The sequence below is a fragment of the Hyperoodon ampullatus genome (assembly GCF_949752795.1).
Source record: "Hyperoodon ampullatus genome assembly, chromosome: 14".
Classification (NCBI taxonomy): Eukaryota; Metazoa; Chordata; class Mammalia; order Artiodactyla; family Ziphiidae; genus Hyperoodon; species Hyperoodon ampullatus.
In genome coordinates, this window is record NC_136927.1 from 87,363,879 (window position 1) to 87,383,669 (window position 19,791).

Sequence of the window (19,791 nt, forward strand, 5' to 3'; positions counted from 1 at the left end):
CGCACAAAATTTAAAAGATTTTTGAATCAAATTGGGAGTTGTGGGGGGGGAAGCTTTCATTTGGAAGACTTTACATTAAAAAAAAAAAAAAAAAGCCAGGTTTCTGGCTTCCGTGGAAAAATCAGAAGTTCTTGTCGGTGGAGGGCAGTGATGGGACGGACGGACGGACGCTGTGGTCCTTCTGCAGGGCGTGCCCCCCCACCGCCTCTGCCCTCAGGCTGTTAGTAGCCATTCATCAGCCCCCGTGGGCAGAGCTGCCCCTAGCCAGTGCGCCGACTAACTAATTTATCACCGAGCCCTGGGAGGGGACGGCTTTGTACGCGAAAGGGGGGGTTATTGATAATTCTGCCGGGGCAGTCCCAGGTGAGCCAGGACCTGTGGTCACCCAACCACCAGCCCCGAGAGTGCCCGTGTGGGTCAGAACTGGGCCCCGGGTACTCTGCCCATCAGAAATGGTTACAATCCACAGATTCAGTCAGAACAAGGCCCTTCACTGCTCCGTCTGGGAAAACCGTCCAAATAAATACAAGTCCACGATGACTACGATGTGAACGGCCTCCCCCTGGGGTGGCGTCCTGGTACAGTGCACGAGCTGCACATCTGTCTCTGGCCATCCCATGCTCCGAGGAGGGCAAGGTCTCTGTGCCGTGGCTCTATGGTCGAATGTGGGCAGTGGACAGCCCGAGGCCTGAGGAGGCCCCCCATCTGGCTGCCCTCCTCATCCCTGTTACCTGCCCGGCCTCAGTGATTTCACCTGTGATCCTGGTTTTACAACAGGACGGCGGGGTTCTTCCAACGGCTGCAACCTGTAAACATGATGATGGCGAGCCTTGAGGATAGAAGTCAGTTGGGGGTGGGAGCCCCAGTCAGCCATGGCCGGAGTGGCTGGTATGGTTCAGAGCCTTGCCCTACATTTGGGGGTCCCTTGCTGTCCGGGGAGGGGCTCGAGCCCTTCTCCCACCAGCCTTCCTCCTGCTCTGGGGCCCGACTGCCGTCTGCACAGGAGGCCTCCAGGTCCGGCTGGCTCCAGTCTCTTCCAGCGTCCGGCCTGGCGGTCTCTCTGCTGGGCTGGAGCAAAGAAGTAGCGAGGTGGGTCCTGGTGGGGGCCCGGGGACCTAGGCCAAGGCCAGCGCACACCAGGCCTCCTGGCGCAGGGTCCCGCTGAGGCTGGCCTGGGGGCCCAGGGCTGCAGAAGGCAAGGCAAAGTCCTCGGGCTCGAATTTGAACTCCAAGTGGCTGGGGGCCAGGGTGTCGTCCACCTGCGTGGAGGCCTGCAGGGAGGACACGGCATGCGTGAGACTCGGGAACAGTGGCCGGCTCACTTGAGGTCGGGAGCCCTGTGACAGGGCGATTTGCCCTAAGGGGGCTCCTCAGTCCCTGGAATGGGGTGGGGACCCCTTGTGAGGATCAACAGGGGCTCTCAGCCAGTGTCGGTCACAGGTCAGCTCCTGGCACCAGCAGCCGGTTGCATGTCCAGCCCCAAGCTTCTGGCAGGGGCCCGTGGGGGCCCTGACCTGGCTGGGGTGCCAGGGGTCCCCCAGGAGGTGCCTGGGAGCCGGCTCTGGGCACCCCACCCCACCCTGACCTCCTTACCTGGGAGGTGACACTGGGCCCGGGGCACGAAGGGGATGCCAGACTGGGCTCAGGTTTCAAAGTGGCCGCTGAGATCTCCAGGTCAGGGACAGAGGCCGGCGGGGAGGCTGTGGTGTCCCCTGCGGATCCTGGGAGGGAAGGCAGGGCATGTACAGAAGCTGCCAGATCTGGTTGCCTTGGTCACGCGGGGGGTTGGAGGTGCTGGGTGTGGCTTCCTCCACTGGACCTCCTGCCCCACTGCTGGGTGAACTCCCGCCACCCCAGCCCCTCCCCAGACCAGACCATCCCAGGACAATGGTATTTGCACTTCAGGACGATGATGCTTGCACCAAACATGTGACTCTCTAATGGTGGAATGTGAGATACTCAAAGTGATTCCATAGGGAGAAGGCGTGCCTCACAGGAGGGCCTGGGGGCCTGGGCTCCCTCTCGGCCCCCCACAGCCCTGGCCCATGAACCTGAGGAGGCTTTGGTCTTGGAGATGTTCTTCGGCTTCCGTTTCCGTGTCTGGATGCTTTCCTTCTTCATAGCCAGGGGCCGCGGTACCTGGCGGGGTTGGCAGGAGGTGGACGGCTGCTCCCTGTCCGTGCTCACCCCTGGGGCCTCTTGCATGGCCACCTGCCCCGATCTCAGCCCTGCAGAGCTGGTCACTCCTGCGGCCCTGTTTGGGGAGCTGCTGCCCCCGGGCTTGGCACTTTCCTCCAGGCCTGGTAGGGAGAAGCCCATCCCACCCCAGCCTCCGGGAGCCGGGGGGCCAGGAGGGCTCTGGGGGTGTCCAGCCTCTGCGCCCGGCTGAATGGCTGCGGGGAAGCCACAGTGATGCCACAGCCTCTGTGAGCCCATCTGTACCACGGGCCTAACAGTAACACGTGGGCACGTGCGGGCAGTGGGGCCATGTGTGTACAGGCGTGTACACGCTCAGCTCAGGCCCAGCCCGATCCACACCCCTGCCCTGTTCCTCAGCCCCGTCTCGGGCCAGGAAGGGTCCCGCTCACCCCATGCAGCTTCATGTAGAGCCCACAGGCGTTGCACACCGGTTCACCGTCCACGTTGCGCCGCCAGAGCGTGGTGTTGGTGGTGTGGCAGTTGGTGCAGCAGAGACCGGCCCGGCGTGAGGAGGACTGTGGACAGGAGGCTGGGGTGAGCAGGGCTAGGGGCTGGGGCCCTGCTGCTTGGCTCAACGGGACAGGTGCACCTGGGCGGGAGGGATGGACGCTGGGCTCGGGGCTTGGGGCCGTGTGGGGCTGGGTGAGAGGGCCTTTGGGCGCTAAGGACCTGAGGCCTGCCCGGGATTCCTCGGAGCCTCGACCTGGTGCCCTGCTAGCCCTGGGACAGGTCACTTCACCCTTCTGGGCCTCAGCTTCCCTGTCAGTAAAATGGGGGTGACAGTAGACCTGCCACAGGTCTCTTGTGGGGTCAGGATCTCGTGAAGAGCCCAGCACAGACAGGCAGCTGGGTGTCTGTTGCAGCCTCTTTTTAACCAACACGGGGCCTTAGCCCCGTATATCTGTGGTGGAGCAGCACCTCTAGGAGTCACAGGGCCGCCCTCGGGTCAGGCCCCGGGCTGAACATCCAGCGGGCCTGCTGGTCCCTCTGAGCCTTGCCTCCCAAGACTTGGGGCTCTGAGCCCATGCTCAGCTCAGCAGCTCTGCGCCGGACTGTGGGCTGCGGGATCCCGATGCCCACCCCTGCCTTGCTGCTCACATGCCTCATACTGGGGCAAGATGGCCTTTCCAGAACCTTCCAGAGGCCGACCTCCCAGGTCCGTATCCAACCAGGGTCCCCAAACCTCCCTGCACGTGGGGGCCCAGTGGGACCCAGACAGTGCTCACCCAGGAATTGGGGCCTAACAAGCCTGGGGGTCCAGCGGCTCTGCCGAGCTGGCTGGCTGGCTGGAGAGCAGCTGTCGGAGGCCTGACCCCGGTCCTCCCACCAGCTCAAGGTCCTCGAGCTCCCAGAGCCCAGTCCCTCGCTCCCAGGCAAGGATTCTGCCCGACTCCCATTTCGGTGTGTGCATGGGGTCCTGTCCCCTGCAGTCTGGGAGCTCCAGACGCTCTCTGCTGCCCAGGGCCCCCCAAGGCACCTCAGGCCCAAAGCCCCTCCCTCCCCCCCCAGCACAGCCTGCAGGTGGCACACCCCTCCCCAGCCCCGTTCCCCCAGACTTCGTCCTCGGGGGGTCTGCCTTTTCCTCTCCCCAGCCCCTGCCCTCAGATGCCCTGAATCTGTCAACGTTTCCTTCACGGCCCCCGCCCGGTCCAGTCCCCTGCCCCCTCGCCCGGACCGCAGTGATGCAGGGTCTCTACCTCGACCTCCCCGTGGCAGCCAGGGTCAGACCAAGTCACATCCGCTACGGTGTTTCAGTGGCACCCCGGGGCACAAGGACAGAAGCCCGTGAGACTCCACACTCAAAATCGTCCCAAGGACGTGTGTTCTCTCTTCAGTACTCTCCAGCCCAGGACCGAGCCAGAGGACAACCAAAAGCAAGATGGACGAAAGAAGCCACAAAAGGAATCTGTCCCGGGGTAGGGCTGAGCTGTTGGGGGCAGCCTCAGTTGCCCCGTCTGTCTGCCGTCTCTGGGGTCCTTCCTTCTGCACTGACCGAGCTGCCAGCCTTGCCGACCGTCTCCTGCCCACCCCCTTCCCCCAGGCTGTCAGCCGTTCGAGGGCACAGGCTCTCCCTGTGACTGGCCCGGGAGGGAGAGTGGGGCCCGTCTGGAGCCCCCGGCACCAGCCGTTCCCAAGAAAACGCAGAGCTGGAAACGCCTCCTCGCCCTCCCCTCCCCCAGGCCCAGGCTGCCGCCAGAGGCTCCAGGGAATTCCGCCCTGTTTAATCTAAGGCTCGGCCTCCGGTCTCCAGGCAGGACTCTGCCCCAGGATCCGGGACAACAGGGCCACAAGACAAGGAAGGGACGAGGCCTTGGAGGCTCCAGAGGGAGGGCAGGGCGGGAGCTCCCGGCCTGGCTGGGGAGACCCCATCCTCTGGCCGGCGGCCTCTAGGCCACGGCTGTGTGGCGCCTGATGTCCAGCCTGGCCCGCATCTCCAGTGGTCTCCCCAGGGTTCCTAGGGGTGGGACCTGTGCACCTGCTGGAGTGGAGAGAGCTGGCGGCGGGCCCAGGCCCAGCAGAAGCGGAAGGGACGGATGGTGGGACACACTCTGAGGCAGGAGCCCTGGCCCTGGGGTCAAGCAGGCCCCCAGCCGGAGGGCCTCCCTGGGAAGACGGTGGCCACATCCTGATCTTGTCTAGAAAGCAGCTGCTTTCACTGGACACGGTTCGAGTCTCCCCCTCTCTGCTCCCGTCCCTCCTTTCCACCTGCCTCTTGGCTGCTGGGAGCTGTGCCCACGTGAAGGCCCCCTGCTGTCCCGGAGCCCACTCCCAGCCCTGCTGCCCGCCCCGGCCCAGGATCCCCTGACCCCCAGTCCATCCATCTTCCTAAGGTGGGAGGAGGCCTTGGGACCTCCCCAGGGTTCCCAGACTTAGCAAACAAACAAACAAGCAGGATGCCCAGCTAGATGTGAATTTCAGATAAGCAGCAAATATTTTGTGTAAGTATGCCCCACGCAACATTTGGGACATATTTATTCTAAAACGCTATTCGTTGTTTATCTGAAATTCACATCTAACTGTGCATTCTGTATTTTATCTGGTGACCCTAACCTACCTTCTTGGGCCCCATCGCGGTCCCCAACTCCAGTTGTGCCTTTAGACCAAGGCGGGGACCATGGCCTGAGGCCCCTCCTCCAAATCCAGCTGGGACCCTCGGGGTCTTTTACCAACAGCTGCTCCCTTAGAGTTCACATTGCCATCTCACATTCCCCCCCAATTTTAGCATCATTCCTGTAGGAATCACAGGAATGCTGTTTCCTTGGCCGGTCGTCAGGCCACTTCCTACTAAGATCTTTCCTACCGAAACACTCCTGCGAGGGTGTAAAGAGACCCACGCGAAGGCTTCACGTCAGCACTGTTTCCAACAGCACGCCCGCAAGGCTGCACACACATGGGCACGACCGCAGACACATGGGCACCCCAAGTGTCCCCCATGGTCACCCGTGCATTGCGGAAGCAGCGGAGCTACATGCACCGCTGTGGGTCCCGGGGAGAAGCTACAGCAGCTGGACCGCGTGTAGGCAGGACACAAGCCCAGGTGGTGTGAACCCATCACCCAGACCCTGGGGTTGCGGGGGAATCTGGAAGCCACATTTGAAGCTCTCTCCAGCGAGCATAAATTAAAATCAAGAAACTGGAAATTAAATTAAAATCAAGAAAATGGGAAAAAAGAATGACCTTGAAAAAATTCTCGCAGTGCTTGCTCGTTTATCTTTTTCCATCCCCTCAGCTGCCTGCGTTTTGTGGGGGGAACTGAGGCTCAGACAATGAGGGGCCAGAGGTGCGGGGTGGTCCCGGAGGGGACAGAACCTCCTTTCTCGGCTGAACACACTCAGAGGCCACGTCCCCGGGGCTGCCGCACCCCCTGGATGCCCGGAGCCTCTCTCTGTTCTTCCTCACTCGCGGTCGGGACAGACGGCCAGGCCCAGCCACTCTCAGGGCCCCTAAGTGCCGGGCCTCTCCAGGTTTCGTTTTGTTTTTCTTTTTTGGTCTGTTCTTTTCAAAAGAAGTGCAACTTCAAAGCCAGCAGCAGAGCCAGCCTGAGCTCCAGGCTCCCGGAGCATCCGGACACCCAGGGGAATCAGGGCGGTGGGCAGCGCAGAGCTGGGTGGGGGGCTGGCGGAGAGGCGGGGGGATGGGAGAGCAGAGGGCGGAGACGCGGCTGGGAAAGCAAAGGTTGCAGGTGGTGGAGCCGCAAAGATGCTCCCGTTTCAAACGGGTCCTCTGGATGCTCTTGGCAGGGGAGACGCGGGGACACTTAACCTGATGGAGGGTGGGAGCCCGGCGTTGCTCGGGGCAAAGCGTGCTGAGGACGCAAGTCTGTGAGGCGGGCTGTGCAGGAAGGAGCACCCGGGTCGGTGAGCCTTCGAAGGATGCTGGGCCTTCCGTGGCACCGCCCACGTCCCGGAGCTGGCGTCAGAACTGGCCTCGGGCTAACGGGCCTGCCGTCCGCGGACCCTGGCTGCTGGGCTCCAACGTTTTGGGGTCAGGCCGGGCCAAGGGGCGCTCGTAGAGCCCCTGGCCACAGGGACAGGACCACCCTCCCTGCTCGTCTACACTGATGGAAGCCTCGGGTCAAAGGTGTAACCCCCCAGCTTATGACCGAGGATGCACACGGGAGGCAAAGGGTAAAAAAGACACGGGTTCCTACCGGGAGGGGGCCGCACACTTGTTATTGTCACGTTCCTGTATCCTTGGTGACACGCTTCTAGGACGTTTGGAATTATTTGAAAGAAGGGGAGGATCAGTTCTTCCTGGAGGGGCCCCTCCTGGGGCATCACTTCTGCCCACACGCGAGGGAGAGCGAGGCACTGGAGCGGGGGCAAGTCTGGGGTGACCGGCCCAGCCCCCATGGCCAGGAGCACGCGGCCCGGGCTCTGGTCTCAGGACTTCAAGCATCTCAGGGTTTTCACAGCGAGCCTGGCCCTGCCAGGACCAGCCACCGGGCAATCTGCGGAGCCGCCTGCCCTGGGTGACAGGTGGGCACCCCGCAGCCAGTCAGAGGAACCCCCTAGGATCCTGCTCAGGGAGGGACGGGGAGCAGAGGGTCCCTGAGGAAGCCCCCGGGCCCCCCCCACCAGGCAAACGCTTCCTGGGCGTGTTCTACAGTCAGATCCGCGTGGGCCTGGACTCAGGGGTGACCAGGGCCGGGCCGACCCTGAGGCCTCGGGGAGACAAGCAGGCGCGCAGGGATCCCTCACCCTGGGGGCCTCCCAAAGCTAACTATCCCACGTCCTCAGACTACGACACGGGCCTCGCCAGGCCAAGTGGCGGACCCCGGCCCCACCCCGCCACCGGCCACGGCCGTCCAAGTGCTCCGCACACGCCGTCCAATTGACCTTCCCAGCAGGCAAGGGGGCCATCCCTGAATTCATCTCGCAGGGGCCTGGGCAGGAAGACCCAGGGCAGGGGCGGGGGGCTCCGCCTCAGTGGGGCGCTCGTGGGAGCCTGAGGCCACGGTCCTGGTCCGAGCCCAGGGCTGGCCGCCAGCAGGCTGCATGCCCAGGGAAGTCACTCAGTGTCTCGGAGCCCCGGGTGGTCATCCGGCTGATGTGACGGTAAACGCCTCAGGGTGGAGATGGTGCCCTGGCCCGCCCACCCCCCAAGTCAGGAATTTTCTGCTGGGAGTTGAGCCCCGCGAGGAGTGTGGGTAGAGGCAGGGAGCCCTGCATCTCCCGTTGGGCAGTGCATCCTCGGCACCCAGTTTAGGGCTTGGCCCGGGGACAGTGCAGGGAGCCAGAGGAGGGGACCGGCCTGCTGCTTGGGGTCAGGTCTGGGTCGCATGCAGCCCCCAGGACCCCGTCCCTTGGCCTCAGTTTCCCCTTCCCTGAGGCCACACCAGACATCACGCCAGTGCAGCACACCTGGGGTTGGGGGCGTGATCACAGGGGCAGAGACCAGACTTGGGGTGATGTGGACTCTGAGGCCCCCCTCCTCTGAGAGGCACAGCACGGGTGGGGGGAGGTGGGGGGACCCGCAGAGCCCCAAATGCCAGGCCAGATCAGAGGAAGAAAAACAGCGGCTGCCCTCAAGCTGCCCAACCGAGTCAGTCCTGCTTCCTGCCCACCCAGTTCGGGGCCTCAAAGCGTCTGGCCCCGGTGCTGCCATAGCCGGGCCTTCGAATTTCTAGTAAAGGCCAGCCCCCCGACCGCCCCGTGGCCCACACCAGCAGCCATGGCACGGCCATCCCACAGCATCAGCCACGGAAAGCCCTTCCACACTCCTCGGGGCCCGACACACCAGAACCAGCCGCCTGGCCCTACAGGGCTCACACCAGCATCAGCCCAGAAACACAACCCTGCCCGGACCCGGAAGCGGGAGCCACTGCGGCCTCACTGACCGGACAGCTGGCCGACATCGGCGGGCCCTGCCACTTATTTGCAAAATTACTTGAGCATCAAAATTTGCCTGTGAAATGGCAGAGAACAAAGGAACTTGAAACCTTTATGCTGCTTCTGGGACTCTGCCCTGCTGCGAGGAGAGGTCGGGCTCCCAGTCCCTTACTCGCTACCCAGCCATACAGCAGAAGAAACCAAAAGTGAAAACAAGTTTCGCCCAGGGAACAACCACAGGCCTGGTCTCGTCCCATCCTCGCAGTATTGGAGGCAGCGGGCCCAGGGTCCCTCCCCGGTAACATTCAACGTCCTCCATCAAAGCCCGCATTCAGCAGCCACTCTCCCCTCCAGTCCCCTCCCTGGGGTCAGGTCACCTTGCCTCTCTGCGCGCCCCCCAACCTGGCCAGCCCAAAGCCCCTTGGAGCCACAGGGCTGAGCCCGCAGCGGGTGCAGAGCGATCCCCTGCCCAGAAGGTTCAGGGCCGAGCTTGGGACAGCCGAGCTCTTCTGGGGGACCCGCAGACAGTGTGGGCGCGTGGCCCCCAGACCAGGGGGCCCAGGACAGCGGACCGGGCGCTGCCACCCCGCCCCGGCCTCCTGGGGCTCCACTGGTGCCCCGGCCGTGGCTGCAGAAGCACCGCCCCCTCCTGCCCTGTGGCTGCCCCCACTCACCAGGCGCTTCTGCGGCCGCGTGAGGGGCCGGTTGACGCCGTTCATCTTGTGGTAGAGACCGCAGGCGTTGCACAGGTAGTGGCCGGTGCCGTCCCGGCGCCACAGCGGCGTGGACAGGGCCCCGCAGTTGACGCACTCGCGCCCCTCGCCGGGGAACTCCTCCAGGAGGTCGGCCGCTGCGGGAAGGCGGGCGGCTGCCGGGTGAGGCCCTGCCCCTTCCTGGGAGCCGCCATGTCCGCAGCACCTTCTCCTTCCCTTCCTTTTTGTGCCTTTATTTTAGTTTGCTTCAAAATCTACTTTATCTAACTTTCTTTTTTAAGTTTAAGTTGACATACAGTGAAGTTCGTGCCAGGTCTCAATCACTCCTCAGGGCTGCTTTAAAAGGTGCGGGGGGAGGGTGAATACATCCAACCTCGGGGCAGGTGACAGGGAACTGCCCCACTCTGAACAGGATCCAGCACCAGCATTGGTAATTTTGATTCGCTGGGGAGGCAGGAGCGTCTACACTGGCAGAGGACGAGGGCCTTGTCCTCTGCAAAGTGGGTCGATCTGGAGGCCGGGCAGTGGCAGTGAGGCCGAATCGGATTGCGGGATCCCACGAGGACCGCGGTGCCTTCACTGTCAGCTTTCGCGGACTCAGCACTGTCCTCCCACTTGAGCTGCTGGGGCGAGGACTCCTGGCCCCCTCCAGACCTGGCCAGGCTCTGGAGACACTTGGGCGCCGGGTGGGGGCGGGGCGGGGATCAATCATCGCCTGGCCAGGGGTGGGCGCCAGGCGTGGGGCGCCCTGGCGGCCAGGCCAAGTGGATCCCGCTTCCTGCGCTGAGGGGCTGGGGGCGGGGTGTAGGGTAAAAGACTGGGCAGCAAAAGAAGGCGTGGCCCTCAGTTTTGAGGGTGGGGTGAGAAAGAGTCGGTGGCCCCTCGACTCAGGAGGGAGGGAGGGATGGGGAGCAGCTCTCCGCTTTAAGGGCCTGGAGTCCGATTCCTCAAATTTATACCCTGGAGAGCGATTGCAACTGGGTCTCAAATTAGAATACATAAACATTCTAGAACAGAGATGAATGTGGTGGTTTACTTAGATAAACCGGTATTTTGAGCTTTAAAAAATAATCATTTCCAAAACTTTTCATAAAAACGTTTAAGATGTAGGCTCTAAATGGCACGAGCCCAGAATATTGGGTTTGGATAGATGAAAAGCAGAAATATCGAGGTGTGTAAAAAGAAACTCAGGACGGTGTTTTCATTTCGGGGTGGCAGCCGCTGCGTTCCGTCCAGGTTTACAGGTCCCGGGGGTTCTGGGCCGGCCCCATGCTGGTGTCGGACCCGGCTGGGAAAACCCTGACTCTGGGGCGTGCATTTCGTAGGGTGCGGGTTTGCACCCCAGTACGGCCAGCACCCAGGACCCCAGTCAGTGGAGCCACCTCCCAGTCCCGCACTCACCGAAGGTGGCTCTGTGGCCCGGGAGGCCAGCCGGGCGGCCCTGTAGGCTGTGCAGGACGCTGCCGTCCAAGGGTCCAGAGGTCCAAGACGGGGCCACCTCGGTGCTCACGTAGGCCGGGTACGCGGTGGGGTACGAGGAGCCCACGGGCCGCCCGAGCGGGGCCGGGTACTGCTCGCGAGCCAGCATCGCGCCCTGAAAGGCGCCGCCGTCCCGGGCCCCTGCGCCGCCGCCGCCGCCGCCGCCGCCGCCAGGTCCCGGGGTGCTGTGCGCAAAGGGGAAGGCGGCGGCCCCGGGCGGCGGAGCGGCCGGCGGGTGCGAGCTGCCGGAGCCGAACGCCGACGAGTCCGCCACGGCTGCCTGCGCCCAACCGGGATGCCCCGCCATCGCGGGAGCCCGCGGGCCCGGCTCACACGCCGGCAGGTAGGGCAGCATGGAGGGGACGCGCGCCGGCGGCACGAACACCGGGGAGCCGGCGCCCGGGGTGTGCAGAAAGGCCCCCGAATCCGCGTAGGCGGCCTGGCTGGGGCTCGGGGCCAGCGCCAGGCTCTGGTACATCTTCCCTGGCGCGGCCTTGACCTGCAGGGAAGACGGACGGGTGTCGAGGTCACGGCCGCTGTGCCCCGCAGGTGCTGTCGCTCAGGCCGCGCTCCTCGCTCCCCAGCCCGGCGGTTCTTGGGGCGGGTCCTGGAACCTGCGGGGACAGACGGCAGGGGGCGGGGGCGGCTCGGAGCGGCTCATGGGGCATCCCGGGTGCAGCGGGAACGTCAAGCTTACCTCCTCCACAGCCGGGGCTTCGGAGGTTCCCAGGTGGGCACGGTGGGCGCTGAGAAGGAGAAACCCGGCAGGTCCGCAGGACGCAGGGTCTGGGCGCCGGGAGAAGGCGCCGGGCTGGGGAGGGGCGCGCGGCCAGGCCCGGCTGGGTACTCACCGGCTGGCCGTGAGGACCGGAGGGCGCAGAGGGCGCGGGCGCGGCAGGCGGCGACAGGCGGGCTGGAGACTGGGAGTCGGGGTCCGCGCGGTTCCGCAGGGAATCCCGGTGCTCCGGCCGCCCCTCCGGGCCGCCCCGCCCCGGCCCGCCCCCGCCGCACCACCCCTTCCCTCCCGGGGCCCTCCCCTCGGGGTCAGCGCCGGGGCTGCGGCCGCGTTGCCACGTGACCGGATCAGGCTGGGCGTGCGGGGCTCCTCGGGAAAGGCGACTGGAAACACGGCGCGGGGCACCCAACGCCGAGTCTCGGCCAACGCAGGCGGCACGAGCCAGCCAGGTGCCTGGTGCCCCGGAGTAGTCCCAGCTCGAGAACTTCTCTAAATTTGTTCGGGGTTTTCGCCAATCCACAGCCCTCCCTCCGCCAGTCCCAGGCTTCCGCTAAGGCTGGCTTAGTGTCTGGAGCCGACTGTGGATGAGTCTGTGAACCTGGCCTCGCCATCACGGACACAGTGGTAGAGATCCCCCAGTGCGCCCCTGGTCTGGGGCCCGGAGCAGGGGTCCTGCTTCCAAAGGGACTGCTTGGCTCCGTTTCCCTGAACTCAAACCGCTGTACCGTGGCCACTGCCCCCGCGAAGTCCAGCGGGAGTCCCACGGTTTCCTCAGTTTCTTACCAAGCAGGGCACCTGCCGCACTCATTCCCAGCTGGGGGGCCCAGGTTGGGTGGGCAGTCTCCATCTGGATGCACTTCCTTTCCACAAGGTCCCTGCCCGGCTTCTTGCCTCCACCCCTAGGTGGGCCTTTCGCTTTGGGGGATTCCCAAAGGGTCTCCTCCAGGCACCAGAAATGTGGGAAGGGTGGGTCTGGAGGTGGCTCCTGGCACTCCCTGGGTGGGCCGATGGTGCCAGCGTCTTGGTGGAACGGGCCACCTGAGCAGCTTCGCTGACTGATGACCCAAGCCTCCCCACAGAGACAGCGAAGAGCAGGCGCTGGGCGACCAGGCTGGGCGGGAGCGGGGCTCACAAGAGGAGCCTTGGCTGCTGTGCTCGGGACAATGATTGTTCTCCGTTGACAGAAATGGGCCGTCCCTGGAGTCCCTTCTCATAGGTCCAGGGACGCTGACTGGGGCCAGGGCGACTCCACGAGTGCCAGGGCACTTTTGCCTTGTGGGGGGGTGGGGAGGCCTGGCACTCGCTCCTCTCCATGTGCTCTGGCACCAGACTGTAATTCGGGGTGCACGTCGGGCCACCCAGGGCCCCTGGAATGTGGCAGGCAAGGCCCCCACTCTCACCCTGGGCTGGGGACCCCACGGAAGTTTCTAGGCGGGCTCTGGACTCTTCACAAGCCTTGGCAGTGTGCCATTGGGAGGGGGAGTAGGAGTCTTAAGTATCCCCTTTACCCACCGCTCCCAGGCCCTCCCCCGCCATCAGAGCCCTGGGTCCACGCTGCTGCGATGGTCTCCCATGGTACCTGCTCCCCATGTGCTCCCCTCGGGGGTCCGAAGCGGCCCCTCCCCACCCTACCCTCTGCAGACCCCGCCAGTGGATCTCGGCTTTCTCTCTTTCGCAGTGGGCGGGGCCCCAGGAGAGCAGAGAGAGGTCCCCGAAAGCTCAGGGTCCTGCAACCTCGCTGTGCAACGGGCTCCCGCGCGCTCAAGACTGCGGTCTCACCAGCGAGGTCCGTCAGCAGAACCGGCGCCGAGGCCGCGGCACCGCGAAGTCGATAGAACCCGCGCTGCCTCCGCGGTCCTCAGAGCGCAGGGTACGGAGAGTTTGAATGACACGGGAAGATGCCCCGCCAGCACCAGGGGTGAGGAGAAGTGTAAAAGGGGAGTCTCAGCTCGATGGGGGTTGAGACACCCCTCCACTCAAAAAAAAAAAGATCTAAGGAAAAATGGAAGATCCACAGCAAACTTGGGACCCTGTTGGGGCTGTGGGGGAGGGGAGGGGGAGGGACTTGTGCTTTTTGCTTGGCGTAAATCCGGTAAAGTCCTGAATAGGAGACCCAGCGTCAGGTGGGTGCTGTGCCTTGCCCTGTGATGTTTCCGTTTGAGTCTCACACCAGTCATGTGAGGTACAGGATGGTGTTATTATTCCTGTTACAAATGGGGAAACAAGGCACAGAGAGGTTAGCTAACCTGCCCAAGGTCACACAGCTAGTAAATGAGGTAATTAAAACAAGCTAAGAATGCAAAATATACATAAGGAGGCCATCTCTGGTCACTTTTTCTGTATTAACAAATCACTAAAATGGACATGTATTTTTTTTTAAATAATTAAAAGGCTTAGACTATTTCCTGAGGTGGGGGTTGGGTGGCAGAAGCTGCCCCTAAATCCCTGGTCTCTCCGGAAGGAGATTTACTCTTTGAAGGCTCCTCCCAGGCTGGACCAGATGAAGGGCTGTCTGCTGGGTGTGCAGAGCTGGGCTGTCACTTGGTGAGTCTCAATGTGCAGTAGCCTCCCCAGGTGGGATGTGAGCTCACGGCCCTGGAGCAGTCAAGACAGAGGCTGCTGGTGGTATTTCCCCATCCCACCAGGCTGGACACTCTGCTGACGCTTACCAGCCTTGGGGCACAGTGACAGGGTGGGAGGGGCACTGGTTGTGATAGCATCTGGACCCCTTCACGATCCCTGCTCCTTGAACCAGAAAGAGAGGCATCTAAGCTGAAACTACAAAGCCAAGTTCCCTCCCCACCCACCTGCACCTTGCCCAGCCTCCCTTACCCCCCAAGTCACCTCCTAATGCTAAAGGACCTGTCTTCCTCCTTCTGTGCAACTGCCCCTGCCAGGCCCGCTGGGCCCCCCGGGAGGGAGCCTGGTGTCCCAGTCCACCAGGACCTCACAGTCCCTGCCAGCCCATCCAGCTGCAAGCCTGCCTCGCCCCTAGGCCTTGGCCCGTACTGCTCCCCAACTTGGAGGACCCTTCCTTTGCCCTCTTCTCTACTTGCTGAACTCCTACCCATCCCTCAATGCCCAGCTTGCAAGTCCCCTCCTGTCTGTGGCCTTCCTGATACGTTGCTCTCTCCCTTCCCTCCGACCCCATCATGTTTTGTGTGTTCCCGCCCTGCCTCCCCGCCAGACCCTGAGCCTCATGGGAAGCTCTGGGGAAGCAGGTCAGAGCATGAACTCGAAGCAGTCCAACCTCCTTCGGGCTCTGCTTTGCCATCTCAGGCTGTGTGAACTGGGGTGAGCTGCTTTTCTCTCTGTATCTCCGTTCATCTGTAAAGTGGGGGTGACACTAGTGCCTGCCCCTCACACTGATTTGAGGAGCAGTTAGTGGGATGGGCGCTCAGCGGGCACTGGGCAGATGCTGAGGGGAGGCCAAGTGAGGAGGCAGAGGGCTGCGGCCCCAGGAGCTCGACTGCAGCCACAGGTGGGGGTCCTGAGAGCAGGGCTGCTGGGGTGGGTGAGAGAGGCCTGGGAAGTAGGAATCTCTGCCCCAGAGGTCAGCCGTGGGGGCCCCCGCTCGTCTCCCCCAGGCTTCCCTCTCTTGTGACCTGGCCAGGGCTGCCCTGGGGGATGCAGTTTGTGAGGTGGGGACCCTACCCCAGCCCCGGGGAGATAAGAGGGTTGGCTTGTTAACCCCTTGGTGACCAGGCAGAGCTGAGATCCATGATTCGAGACCTGTGAGGGGCTGCCTGCGGGGGCCTTGGGGAAAGTGGTGGCCAGGGCCCTAGTGGCTGGGGGCAGGCTCTCACAGCTGGGCTCGGGGTGTCGTTTACCTAGAGGCTGCCTCCTCCCAGCCCCCGAGCTTGGGAACCCCTAACTCAGATGCAGGTATGGATGGAAAAAAACAGACCTCATCCGGGGGATAAGGAAGGGTCGGGGCCTCTGGACCAGCTCCCAAGAGGGACCCAACCCTCTCCTTGGACGCCTCAGGGCATCCCCAGAGGCGTCTGTCCCCTCGCAGGAAAGGCTCCATCAGGCTCCCTGCTATGTACACGCTGACCTGTGGCCACTGGGGGCTGTGAGCTCTGGGAGGTAGAGCGTCTGTCCAGCCCCAGGGAGGGGTGCAGTGCCCAGGAACTAGCCCCTTAGGGCAGGGCTGTCTGGGTCACCGCAGCCCCGGGGCCCGCCCTTCCTGTAGTGGGGGCCTGGGGAAGGGGGCCTTGGCTGGTGAGGCCTGGGGTGGGGACGGGCTGCGAGGTCAGAGGGAGGTCTGGGTCCTTCCCAGGTGTACGGGTAAGCCCGTGTGCCCTCTGTGCTGGGCTGGGAAAAGCCAGTTCAAAGCCCCCTCCCCTGCCTGCTGTCCCTGGCGGGGGCCCCCTTCCCCTAGGCTTCACCCTCGCAGGGCTGTGTGACCCGGAGTGTCTGCCGACCCCTGAGCCTCGGGACCTGCTGTCCCTGGGGGAAATGAGATGGGGTCCAGGTGGAGGGTTCCAGAGCCTCTCTGACACCAACCGGAACTGCAGAACTCAGCCAGGCAGGGGAGGGTGGGGTGGTTGCCCTCCGGGGATACAAGTGGGAGGGGCTGAGGAGGATGGGCCCGGATGTGGCGCCTTGCAGGTGTACAAGTCACTGTGCACACGTAGGTGTGTGTACCTCTCCTGCAGGGACCACTGAGCTCCAGAGCCCAAGGCCGGCCTCGGCCCACCTGCCCCTCTGGCCGGTGACTGAGCCTGGAGCTGGGGCGAGAGGCAGCGACGGCCAGGGGGAGGGGCCCCTGAGCTGTGGCTGCTTTTGTCACTGTCATTGTCATCCCTTGGTATTTCCCGAGGGTCCCTCACATGCCTGGCTGAGCCCGGGAGCTTCTGTTTTAACTCCTTTAAAGCTCACTGCCGTCTGGTGAGCTGGGGCGACTCCTGTGAGCTGTCACACCCATTTTATAGATGAGAGAACCAGGGCCAGGGCCCGGCAGAGGCTGAGGTCTGGAACCCCACTCCGGGGCACTCTTGGGCCATGCTCTGCCATGCTCTTCCCTGCTCTGTGGCCTCTTCTCAGCCCTGCTGCCTGCCTTCTCCTTGGGCCGCTGCCTCCCACGGTGGCCCGTGGCTTCCCGGTCTAGGTCCTGCAGCCCTTAGAGGCTCTGTGTGATTGGGTGGGGGCATCATCGCCCACCCTGCCCCCAGGCTTGGTGAAAGGGAGATGCTGGACCTTACACACAGCCCGCACTGTGGATGACCCAGCCAACCGAGCTGGCTGCCGAGGAAAGGGAAGCAGGAAATGAAAACAGAGTTCACGGGTGCCGTAGCATTTATGTAACCGAGTCTGCTTTCAAGGGCCCTCCCAGCAGGCACTCGTGGCCAGGTCACCAGACAACCCTCGTAGAGGGGATCCTCCGGGGAGGGACTCAGGCGAGTTTGTTTTCGGGGAGACGTGATCACGCTCAAGCGGGTTCATCTCTCCATTGGTTGGCGGGAACGTGCGTATGACTGCAGTGTTGGCAAATGTCCTGTCACAGGCCTAGGAGCTCCCCGCAGAGGGAGGTCGTGGAGCCTCAGTGCAGACAAAGGCACAGGGAGGTGGCCGGCTGACCACCGGGGAGGGGAAGTGATGCAGGGGTCTCTGGCCACCCCCCACCCCCTGGGCCTGAGCTCGAGTGAGGATGGACAGATGGACGCACGGCTGGTTGAGGCAGCCCCTCCCGTCTATTAGCTGTAAAGTACTTCACCTCGAGTGACAGCACTCGGGGTGCCTGGTAACCAGGCTGGGCCTGGGGTAATAAAACAGCCTGACCCCAAGGCCGGCCCCGGTGAGGGACGGCTGCCCCGTCAGATCCGCCGCCGGCCCCTCCTTGAACGAGGTCGTGAGGGTCCTGGGCCCTCCGTGACTGTGGGTCCCTGACTTTGCCAGAGAAGATAAGAATGACAACCAGATGTCGCTGTGGAATTGCAGTGCTTGGCTGCCACGTGGTGCCCACCCACGGCCCCCACCCTGTGGCTCCCTGGCCGGTGACATTCCCACAGCAGGGGGCTTCTCACTTGTCCTTCCCGGGATCTCAGTTTTGCCCCCAGCGGCTCAGGATTCAGGATCGTTGTTTATCTCCCCCCACCCCATAGGGCTCATACCCTCTGGCGGGCAAACACCCCCCACCCCCCACGTCCTGCTGGATGGCGCTACGGGCGTTGGGAATGCCTGGCGTGCTGAAACCACATGGTAGAAGGACGGAGCAGCCCAGGTGGTTGGAGTTTCAGAAAATTAGCCTGTGACTCTGTCCCCGGGGGCCCAGTGCCGGCCGTCCTGGGTGAGGGCACAGGCCTGACGCTGCCCCTGCCCCGCGCAGCTCACAGTGGGGTGAAGAGCAGGGCGTGTGGGACACACTCTGGTGACGTGGAGAGTCCTGGCTGGTCAGGGTGGCCAGGAGGAACGTCCTGTGCAGCAGCCCACGGGCTGTTGAGGGCTTTCCTGGGTACCAGGGCGCCGCACCCCGTGTTCCCACGTTCCCACGAGGTTCCGGCGGACGGCAGGAGCTGCGGCGCCGCGCCCACGATCGCATTGCCTTTGCTGGCGAGCTCGGTGGGCCCCAGGAGCCCAGCCGCGCCTCCTGCGGGGAAGGCGGCTCTAATTCCCTTCTCCGGAGGTTCAGAGTGTGGGACTAACTGGCCTCCCCAAGGTCACACAGGTGGGAGGTGCAGGGTCGGGGCCTCACGGTGTCCCTTCAGTTCCGGTGATGTGTCTGTCGTGTGTGCAGAGCCCCGCTGAGGCCACTGCTGGGGAGGGCCGGGCTCTCAGGGCTGGGCCTGAGCATCTGGGCCGTGTTCCCCGGGGAGGGGCTGCTGCCCCCCTGAGGAAGAGCCTGGCTGCCCCGCCCGGCAGGCTGGGTGGTGATACAGTCAACAAGCACAGTTTGGACTCCAGTGCCCAGTTCCCACCAGCCGCTGCCCCCTTCTCCGGGCAGGCTCTGAACCTGCACGGGCGTGCCCTCTGGTCAGGTCGGCTGGCCAGACGTGGCGCTAAGGTCCCAGGGCAGGCGGGGACAGTGGGACGAGCGGGGCATGCGCTCTTGGCATCACTCGGCACCTCAGAAGCCCCCCAGGAGGTGTCCTTCCCCTCATCCGCTCACCTACTCTCCGTCTGCTCGTCCAGCTGCCCCGGCCCAGCGGTTCCAGGCCCTCCTTGCAGCTGTACCTGATTGGGAGCAAAGGTGCGGTTTGAGGTGGTCGCTCCCGCTCTTTTATCTAGTTATTTGGTTGTGCTGGGTCTTAGCTGCGGCAGGCGGGCTCCTTTGTTGTGGTACGTGGTCTCCTTAGTTGCGACATGCGAACTCCTAGTTGCAGCATGTGGTGTCTAGTTCCCTGGCCAGGGATCGAACCCGGGCCCCCTGCATTGGGAGCGTGGAGTCTTACCCACTGGGCTGCCAGGGAAGTCCCTGATCGCTCCCTTTCTTTCCTTCCAGTGTCGCTCTCTGACTTCACCTTTGATCGCCACTTCTGTTGGCGTGGAGCACACCGACTGAGGACAACCAAGTGGCCTAGACCCAGGGCGCAGCCGGGCCAGCCCGCACGGCCCCGGGTCCCATGGCCACCCGCCTTGTCACTCCGGGGTCCTCTGTCCCCAGTGCCCTCCCCAGAGACAGCCGTGTGGCCTGTTCCCGTTAGGTCTTCCTGGAGATGCTCTGGGCAAGTATGAGAAAACGCGTGTGCAGCGCCTGCACACACAGGCACACACGCACTCGAACATGCTGGCCTGCCCCCTGGAACACACACACGCACATCAGTGCACACGAGTAACACGCCTATGTTACACACATGGGTCCATACACGTGCACACACACTCACAGACACTTGCACACGCAGGCACATGCATGTACCCACACAAGCACCCCATGTGCGCATATTTCCATCTTCACAGACAGAAGAAGGCCTTTTAGGGAAACCCCAGGAGGTAAAACACCCAGAAGATGCAGGGCGGCTCAGAAAGCACCTCGCCTGTCTTCCCTTTCCCTCCCCGCCTCCCTTCCCATCTCTGAAGTGACGTCAGCTGCGGGGGCCTGGAAAAACCCACATGTGGGGCTCACTCTTGTGGGTGATAAAGCCGATCGTCCTCACTTCCCACTGAGTTATCATCCTGATAGCCCGTGGCTGCTGCTTAGCCATTGATGGAGGAGACCTGGGCACCAAAGCTGGTGAATGACAGTGACCAAGGGCTTGGACACCTCCTCCTTCTGCTGCCAGCCTCGAGGGGGAGGGCACGTCTGGGGGGTGGGGCGTGCAGAGTGAGCCAGAGGCTGCCAGGGAAGAGGGCGGGGGCCCCGCTCCCCTGGCGCTGAGCATTCCTGGTGCCA

The 19,791-nt window shown here is 63.5% G+C and overlaps 1 protein-coding gene across 1 annotated transcript; it reads right to left on the bottom strand.

Annotated features, from left to right (window-relative positions):
* Positions 1-1,115: 1,115 nt before the first annotated feature.
* GATA5 (GATA binding protein 5) lies at positions 1,116-11,201 on the bottom strand (the record flags this gene model as incomplete). The annotated part of the gene is made up of 6 exons (XM_079719987.1): positions 1,116-1,271; positions 1,594-1,721; positions 2,052-2,139; positions 2,589-2,714; positions 9,206-9,381; positions 10,646-11,201. The coding sequence occupies 6 exons, from the start codon at positions 11,199-11,201 to the stop codon at positions 1,116-1,118; spliced, it is 1,230 nt and encodes a 409-aa protein (XP_079576113.1).
* Positions 11,202-19,791: the final 8,590 nt, after the last annotated feature.